At 29.6% G+C, this 12762-nt stretch overlaps 1 protein-coding gene across 1 annotated transcript; it reads left to right on the top strand.

Annotated features, from left to right (window-relative positions):
- On the top strand, positions 1-11991 carry LOC123292088 (nose resistant to fluoxetine protein 6-like; the record flags this gene model as incomplete). The annotated part of the gene is made up of 12 exons (XM_044872616.1): positions 1-110; positions 1173-1360; positions 2810-3030; positions 3349-3422; positions 4308-4501; positions 5503-5663; positions 5733-5901; positions 7460-7653; positions 8657-8798; positions 10067-10253; positions 10766-10908; positions 11833-11991. Coding segments are annotated over exons 1-12 (1833 nt in total), but the record flags the coding sequence as incomplete, so codon positions are not given.
- Positions 11992-12762: the final 771 nt, after the last annotated feature.

The raw sequence follows: 12762 nt of genomic DNA, 5'->3' as shown, positions 1-12762 counted from the left end.
TTTTCCAATAGTACCAAATTTTATTTTAAATTCAACAAATGAAGAGTGTATTAAACATAGTGTGATTTATTTGGAAAATTTTCAAAATTATACAGAATGGGCATTTAAAAGTAAGTCTTTCATACATTTAAAATTTTAAAACGTACCTACTACTCAAAAATTATTTTATTTGCTAAAAATTTAATTGCTTGCAGCTTATTATTATGTTAAAAGAGATATTGAATGCCAGCAGAATTTACCCTTTAAAAAATTTTTTAGAGGAACTCTCAACCTATAAGTTGGGAGGACCTTTTTTCTTTTTATTTAAAATGATCTTTTTAATAGTTCCGAGTTATACTGGGCTATTGAAGTTAAGATCAAATAAAATAACTGGTTTGAAGGAAATATTTTTCTTCATAAAATTTCTTGTTCGAATTACTTGCTTGGATTAAGCGGAGCAACGTGTTGAAATGATATTTTGCTCAGAAATAGTACGAAGTTATGATTGGAGGGAAATGGTACACCTAAGGCTTCTATTACCTCTAAAAACTACTCATTTTGGTTATAAGAATAGAAACTCTTATTCTATTACATTGGAAAACTGTTCTCATTAGAATTCTATTCGTTTTTGTTTTTAATGTTTGATTGATTAAAAACGAATTCTTAATCTAAACAAATTCACCTGAATTAATTAACATTTATTAGATTTGTCTTGAGCCCTTATATACGCACTTTTGTACCTCGTCCCATTTTTGCATCCAAGTATTCTTCGATCGCACGTTCACGATCGCAAGAGATTTTCATAGCAGGGGACATCCGGGGACTAAAGTTACTTCAAGATAATTTTCCTATTGCAAAAAAATTTAGTTTTCGAAACAAAGCTATAGGAATCTCTAGAGAAAACTTCGAGATATTTGTCTGTTAATCAATGTTCTCCATTGAGGTAATATTGGTTAATAAATGAACAAATACATTAATTTATAGTGTGTAACATAATATAAATTTAATTATTTTTCGCAGTCCATACCAATATAAGGGGCCATTTGGAGGGAGGGGGTGTTGAAAAAAGCTATACATGTGCTTATTTGGGGGGTGGAGCGTTTGTTACCCAAGCCGTTTACCAGGAATCAATGATTAAAAGGAGCGGGGGAAGGTTGACGTCACAAAATGTAATAATTATTGTTTTTTTAAAGTGTGGGATGCATCATCTAAAATACCTGTTGGGCAAATGGTATCAAAGTCAATTAATATTGGCCATTTCGACGAATGCTTAGATATAGAAAATGCACCATTTGAAACACAGTATTGTCTTATAGATATTAAATTAAATTTGGAAAAATCATCTAATAATACTGAAAGAACTGTATTTGATTCCATACTGGTAAGTGACTTAATTGTAAAATCTTATTTAGTTAATGTATAACGTAATTGTATATGGTGATACCACAATTACTTTTTGTTTTTGTTTACTTTTAATCATGCTTACGATATTTATTTACATCATGATCTCTTCGATTATAATTGATGATTATAATATGATACATACAGCGTAAACTAAATATTGACAAATATCTTGTCTAGTAATCTTAATTAAAGAGAGTAATAAAGAGACTTTAATGGTGATACCACTGTTGGACTGTATATGTATGTTCTACAAGTGAAATTGAAAAAATTTAAAAAACCCCCTACAAACTTTTCGGATACGGAAAATGCGGATTAGGTTGACAATGTTCTTAATCGCCGTTCGGCGGATGAGACGTTGACAAGAAAAGTCTTGTCGTTATGGTGCCCGCGCCTCATGTGGAAAATCGTTAGGTCAAAACAAGCCCACGTCATTATATTTAAAAAAAATTTTAAATAAATGAATTTTCTAATTTAAAATATATGAATTATAGCCAAAATAACACAGCTCCAACAGAGTGCACACGATACTCGTTATTTTTCATCGAAATATGTAATTGCAATATAAATGCTTTCATTTACCAAAACAGTAAATCTCTATGATGCAACAGAAAAAAAATCACTGTGATGTAACGAGAAAAACAGAATAAGCATTCCAAAATATTAAGTATCTTTTAAGCAAAATAACTAAAATTTATTTATAACAAGTGAAATTTACAAAATTTAAAAAAAAAAAACCCGACATTTTTTCAGCTACGGAGCCCTTAAATCGCACTTGAAACATATCTAAGAACACTTTCCATTAAAATACCTTTTTCCTTAAAGCCTTGTGAAAGTTATCGCCAAATTTTTAGTTGTAAATATAGCTAAGAACCCTTAAATTACCTTTCAAACGAAACAAAAAAATCAAAATCGGTTCACCCGTTTAGGCGCTTCGATGCCACAGACAGATAGACAGAAAAATAGACACACACACACATAGCGGTCAAACTTATAACACGACTTTTTTAGTTTGGGAGTTAAACATACTAAATTTGAAATTTATCAAATTTGTTTTCAACTCCCAAACCAAAAAAGTTTTATAGGGGTGTTATAAGTTTGGCTCCTATGTGTGTCTGCCTGTCCGGCTTTCAAACAGAGAGATTACAAATAGAAGTTGTTCTGAGATTTGTTTCAAGGGTAAGTTTTTGGTATCGTATCCAAAAAACTAAAAAAGAGGCGATGGTCTTCAAAATCGGTTCAGGAGAGATCTACAAAGAATAAACTGCATTTGTCGGGGATTTTTTAAATTTTGTAAATTTCACATGTTCATTACTTTGAACGTGAATATGCCAGGAAACAAAACCATTTGTTAAAAAATTTTCAATAGTTTTATAACATTAAATCTAATAAAATATTTTTAGTCATGGTAATGTATAGGTTTTTTTAGGCACCACACGATGAATTTCGAAATTGGCGAAATTTGTATTCAAATGGAATATGTTTACCAAAATCTTGTGATTATAATACATTAAAAACTTATTTGAATATTTATTTTGACAATTACTCCTTAAACAATGAATTTAATATTACATATGAAGTATCCTTTCCACCAAATGCGTGTCAATCAACAAAGCAAACGGAATATGACGAGTATGATATTGCCTTTTGGTAAGCTTTTCAAACTACAATTAATTTCAGATTTTCCGAGGTTTAATCAAATCCAGTTTTATGTACCATGACAGAGAGAAAGTGGAATGTAGTAATAAGAGTCTTAATATTTTTGCGAATGCGCAGGACTAACGATTTGCGTGAACGATTTTCGGTGTTACTTTTCGCATATAAATGGTAGTTTAGGTACGGCGAGTAAATTTAGTGTAGATATTTATCGCTTGGAAAACGATGCGTAAAAATAGTACTTATAAGTAAAAATTGTCTTATTCAGTATTAAAATTACAGAAGATAAGGTAATTTATTATTGTTTTGTAGTGTTCTAATTTTGGGATTTGCAACATTGGTAATTGTTTCCTCAATTTTACGATCTTATTTAAATTTGAAGCCAGGTAAGTAGAAAAGAGAATAATAATTAACTAGCAGATACTCTTCCGCTTTGCTGAACAATTTCCCCTCACTTTCCTTGGCCTCAATTATCTACCCTGTTGTTCACAATTTTATGGATTTTTTTTGGTGCGGACCCCTAATTTTTTTTAATTAAAATTTAGCCCATGATACTTGCTGATTATGTAACTTTCTATAGGTGAAATAATTTTTAAAATCGGCTGAGTATTTAATTAAAAAATTACGAAAATCTACTTCGATGCGAATCACCCCCAAAATAACTTTGTACACCTTTTTAACCCCGTTAGACGAGTTTCAATAATGTACGAAAAAATTATTCTATCAGTGAAAGTTTAAGCAAAATTTTAAATCTCGTTGTCCGATACAAAGTTTGCCCCGTTTTTCACCCATTTAAGGGTTGAATTTTTGAAAATCCTTTCTTAATGTATACCTACGTCATACATAGAAAATACCTTCCAAGTTTCAGGTTTCAGGACAGTCAATAGTTCAGGACAAAAATTTTTACCCCCGGAAACCAAAAAAGGAGTGTTAGAGGGTATCAGTTTGACCGCTATGTCCGTCTGTCTGTCTGTCTGTCTGTCTGTCTGTGGCATCGTACCGCCTAATGGGATGAACCGATATTGATTTTTCTTATTTCGTTTAAAAAGTAGTGTAATGGGGATTGTTCTTAGCTATGTTTCAAGTGTGAGTTTAGGGTTCCGTGCCCGAAAAATTTGTATATGTATAGAGATAGATGAAATGAAAAAAAGTGTACCAGAAATGGAACACTTAATGTGTTATAATCACGTCAGATCTTGTGGATAACACACGTGTTAAAATTTAAAGAATAAAATTTAATTTACTAACGTCTCTCTCGATCTAAATTTTAGGTTCAACGGCAGAAATTATAATTCGTTCATTTTCATTGTCACATACAATTTATGACGATTTATTAAAAATTGATGATAGTAATTTAAAATATTTACATGGAATTAAAGTGTTTGCATTAACTTGGGTAATATTTGGTCATTGTGCGGGGTTTACACACGCAGGAGTTGTGTATGACTACTCATATTCAGAAAATGTAAGTATACTTCTTGAATAAAATACATGATTTACAGTTTAATTTTGGAAAAAACCGGCCGCTGGAATTAGGCCTATGAGAAATTTGGGTATAGTGATTAAAATGGTTTAAAAAGTACAAATGTTCTTGAGACAGTACCAAAGACATGGACTAAGGAGAATGGACTAAGCAAAGCGACTAATAGTTTCTTGCCTGTTAAGAACATGTGTATTAATGACGTAAAAATATAGTGGTACTTTACTTTGTACTGCACATCAGGTTGTCTTTTATTTTCAATTTTTTGTCGTTTCAATCAATTAAAAGTGATTGAAAACATGATAGCCTGCGCATTACAAAGTACGCAACAATCGATGACTAGACCCCAACCAGATTGACCCCATCTTAGATTCAGCCTCCGGCGTTTATAGCTCGGGATAGAAGTTTCCTATCCTTATTACATACATTCTTGTTGCCCGTATTTACTATACAACTGAATTGGAAACTATTAACAGCTGAATAGGGAAAGTCCATTCTCTAGGTCTTTGGACAGCACCAAGTGAAGCGTCACGGTTTTCTTGTCAAACGTATATTATTATAATTTCGATACATCAACTATAATTATGATAAATTTACTGTGTTTTATAACTATTTTCCATATTGTTAATCTTTAATAATTTTCGTGAATAATCGAGGAATTGGGAATTCCACAAACAACATACAGATAAAGCCATAAAACGCTATAAAAATTCCTGAATTTCTCACAGATATATATTTGAGAAATCTTTAAAAAATTAGTTACCTATCCTGTACCAATTAAGCTCTTATTTTAGACGATACAACTACAAGCAAAAGTCTCATTTTGAGCTTAAATAACGGTTTCGCTAAAAACTTTCAATGACAACGCAAAAAATAAAACACATAAGTCATGAAATTTTCATTTTTAAAAAGGGAAAATATTAAGGACTTTTGTAGGGTCGCTATTTTGTGAGAAATTATCCTTGATTTTTTTTTTAATTATCTAGGTTTATAGCTATTTATACAACTATCTTTTTATGCGAGGAGATTTATGGGTGGATACATTTTTTATTCTTAGCGGATTACTTTTATCGTACACATTATTAAAACAATATTCAAAAACAAAAAAGTTAAATTTAATATTGATCATAATCTTACGATACTTTAGGTGGGTAATCATGTCTTTTCTGGATTAAAAATATTGTTAGTTAATTATTATCAAAACTTTTTTTTATAGGTTGACACCATTATATGCGATAAGCATATTTTTCTTTGCCACATTGCTAAGTAAAATGGGTGATGGTCCAATGTGGCATGTTATTGTAGATGGTGAAAAACAATTTTGTCGAGAAAATTGGTGGACAAATTTACTGTACATAAATAATTATGTGAATAATGATAAAACAGTAAGATTTAAACATATTTTGAAATTTTCTTAACAAGTCAAAATGGGTACATTGAACGGCTCAGATACATTCTTTGGGGCACAACAAAATACATTATAAATAAAATAACACACGAGTCTAACCACTATTGGACAGACACTCACGACCAAAGCGATATAAAAACTTCTCGCGAAAAAGTCTCCAGAATATTGGCAACTGGGAAAAAATCCTTGAGGAAAATCCACTACCGTTTTCCCTTAAGACCAATATTAAATATGCCTACTTTTGAAGTCATTTACTTATTTAAATAATCGGGCAACCACTCCTAAAATTTTCAGAATTAATTTTGACTTAGTCCAAATTTATATAGAAAATCAAGTCTTTTATCAAAAATTGTCCTGGCGCTCGAACATCCTTAAGAGCATAAATTAAAAACTTTAATAAAAAATTCTTCTAAGGGACACATAAGAAATAGGAATAAGTTTTAAAATATAGAAATAGGTTTAAAAAATATAAAATTGAGGTTAATTACACTCTCATGATGAGAAATAAGAAAATTTTATAGTTGACAACTAACAAAATATGTATTTTTGACGATAAGATACATCAGTTTATATTAAAAGACTCCATATACTTTTATACAGGATTTTACAAAAGTCCCATTAACAGCAACCCAATACGAAAAATATTTGTCTTACAAAAAGAGTTTCATATAAAAGTTGTAAAGCTAAAGGAGATGTAGGTATAATTTCTGACTTTTAGGAAAGTTTTCTGATTTCATAAAATCAAAATATTTTTAATACGCTTTTATTTAATAGCTTCATACGTATGTTAGTTTGTTAGTATGTACGGAAACTTTGAACATGATTTTGACCCCCTTCAAAACGTCCGATTATCTCGAAATTGGGCACATTTATCAAAAACTGGTGACAATAAAAAAATTTAATAATTTAATTTTTTAGGAATACTAACGATTTCCATATCTGATAATATATACATTTATTTGCGCTCCCACCATATTTATACTGAATTTTTGATAAATAAATAATTGTCGAAAAAGCTAAAAAACACAAAATAAACAATAGTTTAAAAAAACTAAAAAAACGGTTTTGTAACTAGCTAAACTAAAAGGTAGAAGATAATTTCTTTAAATTCAAAAAAATCATTATATCGTAAAAAAACGTGGGGTGCTTTTTAAAATATTTTATAATGACTTTACTTTTATCAATACTAAATTAAATGAAATTTAGTAATTATTTTCTACTTTTAAGTTCCGCTAGTTACAAAAGCGTGTTTTTTAGTTTTTTTAAAACAATTATTTATTTTTTGACACATTTTTTGAAGAATTCAATAGATACGCCAGAAATTGAATTCATAATTTGATCTATTCTTGTTTTGAAATAATCCTTTTTCTTTAAAATTTTCATCATAGAAAGAGATAAACAAAATTGTTAAATTATAAGGTTGGTCTGTATAAAAGAAAGAAAGTATTTTTTAAAAGCTAATTAGACTTTACAATAATTATTCTGGTGTTTTCTTACTTTTCTTAACAACTTACTACTATGTGTATTTTTTTCAGTGTATGGTCCATACGTGGTACTTGCCATGCGATATGCATTTCTTCATAATTGGATTGTTTATTGTTCAAGTAATGCAGACAAAATATTCATCTGGGCGTATTCTACTTATTTTTGGAACTCTAATATCCATGATCATACCAGCACTTATAACCTATTTGAATAATTTAGCACCCGTTATAAAATTTTCAATCGAGTAAGTTTTCAAAGAATTTGCTAATAGGGTATACCTATGCATGAAATTTATTTCATCATTTTTTATCACACTATGAAAATACCGTAAAAGAGATGTAAAAAGTGAAATTAAAATTAAAATCGGGCAAACAATATCCACGATATAAGCATTTTAAACTACTAATTAGACAGATATTAGACAGAAAGATCCGACATAATATATTACGTCAAAGACTATGTCGATCAAATGTTACTATGGCTAAATTGTGTTTTGTTAGAAAGAGATAAATACAAATCTTTGATTTCTTTTACCCTGGTTGTATTTACAGTTATTCGAAACAAAAATTTTTCTGCTGTCTGTTATATGAATGAGCTTTTTTATTAAAGCAGAAAGAATAAAAAATAATTATGGAAATTTTATTTAATCAATAACAATAAAACTTTAAAGGGAACCGTAATAATGCTGCAGGAAAATGTATGTTGAACAAGAAATAAGAAATGGAACAAATTCCGTTTTGAAGAGGAAAATTCTTTACACAGATAAAAAAATTATCTAAAAGAAAAGTATACTTTTTAAAGCACTATAAAAACCCTTGAAAATAAAAAAAGTTTCCCTTTTTTATGTTTTATTTAGCACAAAAACTTGAATCACTTGAATATTTTTTTATTTTCAAGGTTTTTTATAGAACTTTAAAAAGGGTATTAAATACTTTTTTAGAAAAAAGTCTAATTTTTCAATTATTTAACGTTAAATAGATCGGATTTCAATCGCCAAAAACTCGGATAGTATTGACTTTTCGAAAAATACTTAAATTACACGTTTTGCTTAGATTTTATTGCTCTATGGATTCCCGCTCTATTTACAACATGTATTTCTCTATACTCTAGAAGGGGTGCCTACCACCCCCTGGGCAAAATCGGTGCTATAGGTCAAAATTTAGAGATTTCGTCTTTTCTTCTCCTCGTTTATTGGAGTATTAGGGTATTGATTCAGCCATTTGTTTATTTTCACTTGTTTGTTATAGTTTCGTTCAACATCCAAGAGATAATGAAATATTCACTAAGCGTTATATTCTAAGTCATTCAAGAATGACTCCATTTCTAATTGGAATCTTTGCTGGATATATTTTATTCAGTCGAAAAGATATACCAATTAAATTTAGTAAGGTAAGTTTATAATAAAGTCTTTACTTTATAGTCGGATAAAGGAATACATAAAACTTAGGGAATCCTCAATTTCAGCTCCGATTATGATGATTTTTTTAATGTTTCTTTTTTATATTGTTTAAAATTAAAAACCTTTCAAAGGAGGAAATTATCTGAAGGGGGGGGGGGTACAATGTCCGGACTGGTATATCAACAAGTAGCCGAAATCGCTAAAGATAGAAGTTTTAAAATTTTAAAAGGATTTTTCGAAATTTATCCCCTAAAAGGTTGAAATAGGTAATGAAAGTTTGTATGAAAATATACACAAATGTTCATTTTTGAGTTCTCTACTTAACCGATTTTACAAATTCTTTCACCTGTAGAATGTTTACATTATCAGCAAAAACCATTGGCAATATTTTATTTTCAAAAAAATTTGAATTCCGCACCAAGACTAAAAATCCATACAAAAGTGAAACCGTCATTTTTGATTTCACTACTAAACCGATTTTAAAAATTCTTTCACCTATAGAATGCTACATTATCATCAATTAACATGGACTTTATTGTTATTAATTTAAAATACATTTAAAAGTGATTTTTTTTTCATATAAGTTGCACAAATATTGTTTAAACAATATACATAACTAGCAGTTATCCACGTTATAGCCTTCAATTCTCTTACTTTCACTTTTGTTCACTAATTAATGGATTTTAACTTCCCTAATCCCTAATTATTTTGAAAAAAAAAATATGGCCATGACACTTGCTGATAATGTAGAATTTTATACCTAGATGAAATAATTTTGAAAATCGGTTACGCATTGAACTCAAAAATGACGGCTTCACTATGGATTTTTACTTTTGGTGCGAAACCGAAAAATTTTTTTGAAAATAAAGTATAGCCTATGTTATTTGCTGTAGCATTCTATAGGTGAAAGAATTTTTAAAATCGGTTAAGTGAACTCAAAAATGACGGTTTGTATTTATTTTCATATATACTTTCGTCCCCTATTCACCTCTTTAGTATAAAATCAATATCCTCTCGAAATTTCAAATTTCTATCATTAGCGATTTAGGCTGTTCCTCGATATATCAGTCGGGACATTGCCTTTTCCCCCTCTAGATTATTTCCGCCCTATGAAATGTTTCTGATTTTAAATAATATACAAAAAGAATCATTTTGAAAAAAAAAAATCATCAAATTGGTGCTGTTATTCATAACTCCTGAGTAAAAACATTCATTGATTTGGAGAGCTTTTATTTATTAAAATATTTTCTTTCTACAGAGAGTCTCAATTTTATTAAGCTCATTATCATCATGTACATTAGTTGCACTATTAATTACTACTCGTATATTATATGTGCCTTATTTTTCGCATCCAATGATATCAGCTCTTTATGTTGGACTGAATAGACTAGTATGGTCATGTGCAACGGTGGTTTTTATATTCTGTTTACAATATGGACAATTAAGTAAGTATTTAATCTGTAATCTTATGAACTAGTGACTTTTATTCCTTCCTAGTTTACCTATGATTTGCCGAAAAAATATATCGAAAGTTAAAAAAACTGATAAAATTTTATTCAGATGTTCTATCCTGTAAAAATGAACGACATTTGTCAGTAGTTGGAAGGCTCCTTAAATGGAATACTTGAAATGATACGGCCTTGAAGTGAAACCAAGGTAGAAATCATCCACATTCTTAAAATTAACTCTCTCTATGTATCTTCACCTACTAGAGGTTGGCAAATCTAGCAAATCATCAATATCCAAAAAAAAAATTTTGGGTTTGGGCTCTTTAACGAACAAAATTTCGGATAAGTCGGATAAGATAACTGGAAAAAATATAAAAATTTTCCGAAAAAAAGAAAAAAAGCAATAGACGAAATTTCGCAGTCGACTGAAAAAGTGATTTCAGCCTGACACTATAATATTTGTTACCAATTATAATATTAATTGAATAATTTATTATTTTTTGTTTTAGATACTGTCAAAAACATGCTATCTTGTAAAATTTTAGCCGTTTTAGGTAAACTGACGTATGCTGTATATTTGTTACATCCAATTTATTTAATTTATGTAATGGGAAATCAAAAGGTTCCCTATACTCAAGGCGATATTGCTCTGGTAAGTATCCTTCACAATATCATATTTTTTCCAAAAAATAAGTAATTTTCAATGTCGAAATGTCTGCCAGATTAAAGCTAGTTAGCATGCTCATCCAATTTGCGTAAATTGCCTTGGTTAATTTAAATTTCACCAGTAAATCGTTGTATGTGAACAAAAGCGTAAAGCTAACAAAATCAAAAAATTTGCCTACTTATGGCAGCAAATTTACGTGAGCTTGTAAACAAGAATTTCTCCAACCCCCCAACATAAAAAAAGGCTTTATTTTTATCTGCCAAGAGAATTTTCTCTATTTTAACATCCACAACAAGAAGTTAAAAAAAAGTTTAAGAGATTCGATACCAGGCTTTTAAGTCAATTCTCGGACAAAAAGATCACTTGCTAAACGATTGCCTTATGTATTCCTAACATCCAGGTAATTGTAAGAAATCAATATGTAGCTTTAAAAGTTGACTTGCAGCTTAATATGAAGTACGTACCTTGCTGTTCAGCAGGTTCCTGTGATACAGGTTCCTGTTTATATTATAACATCTCCCTATAGTTATATCAATTACACTAACCACTCAACTGGATTACAGTGGTAGATATGGAAATAAATTGACTGTTGTGATTACTGGTTGTATATTTAGTATATTCTTCTTTGACGAATTGTCCGCAAATAAATCGATTAAAGTAAACTTCATTACTTTGTTTAGTATCGTTCCTGAAAAAGCAAATAACGAATTGTTTCTTCTAATAACGGTGAAACAGTTTGCGTGAAATTGGGTATATGGACACTCTTTTATCTTCTTATATTAAGGCGTAAAGCTTGGGTATATTATGAATTATGAGTAGCTTAAAGTATGAATTTAATTAAACAAATTGTTAACTTTGAATATTCTTGATAATTATTATTGATTAAAAAAATTTTATTTTCTGTTTCAGTTAAATATTGGACTCCAAACTATGACGATTGCCTACATTTTAGCATTTTTTGCATATATAACAATCGAAGCACCATTAAGAAACATTTTAAAAGCAATCTTTCTTAAACCATCTAAAGAAGATCGTACAAATAATACGTTAAATATTGTAACCGCAATAAAAAACTCTCATTTGGAAAAAAATACAATATCTACAAAATTTTAAATAAAAAATTTTCATTTTTATTAAACTCTCCCATTTTTCAATAATCAAAAATTACATTATTTGAGTATTTCATTATTATAGTCACACCAAGGAATGTTTTTACTTGGTAGTCCTCAACCGCAGCTCCGATTTTAATGATTTTTTTTAAATGTTTCTTCTTGTTTATTATTTAAAATCAAAAACCATCCCGGGGCAAGGGCAATCTGGAGGGGGAAAAGGAAATGTCTCGACTGATTTATCGACGCCCATCCCTAATTGTTAATGATAGAAGTTTCGAGACGATTTTGATTTTATACTGTAGGTGTAATTTAAGAAAGGATTTTTCGAAATTCATCACCTAAAGGGGTCAAAAAGGGGATGATAGTTTGTATGAAAATATATACAAACCGTCATTTTTTTAGTTCACTACTTAACCGATTTTAGAAATTCTTTCTCCTATAGAATGCTACATTATCAGCAAGCGACATGAACTGTATTTTATTTTCAAAAATATTGGAGTTTCGTACCAAAAGTAAAAATCTATTAAATAGTGAAACCGTCATTTTTGAGAACACAACGGAACCTATTTAAAAAATTCTTTCATCTATAGAATGCTATTTTTGTTCTATCTCCAAACTTTACAAGATGAGTCCTACGGACTCAAGGCTCAATTGACCTATGTTGCTCATTTACGAACACGACCTCACTTGCCCTATGCACTCTAAAAATTTCAGCTTGATATTTCTT

The sequence above is a fragment of the Chrysoperla carnea genome, chromosome 2, assembly GCF_905475395.1.
Source record: "Chrysoperla carnea chromosome 2, inChrCarn1.1, whole genome shotgun sequence".
In the NCBI taxonomy this organism is placed as follows: Eukaryota; Metazoa; Arthropoda; class Insecta; order Neuroptera; family Chrysopidae; genus Chrysoperla; species Chrysoperla carnea.
This window is presented reverse-complemented; position numbering and strand designations above follow the sequence as displayed.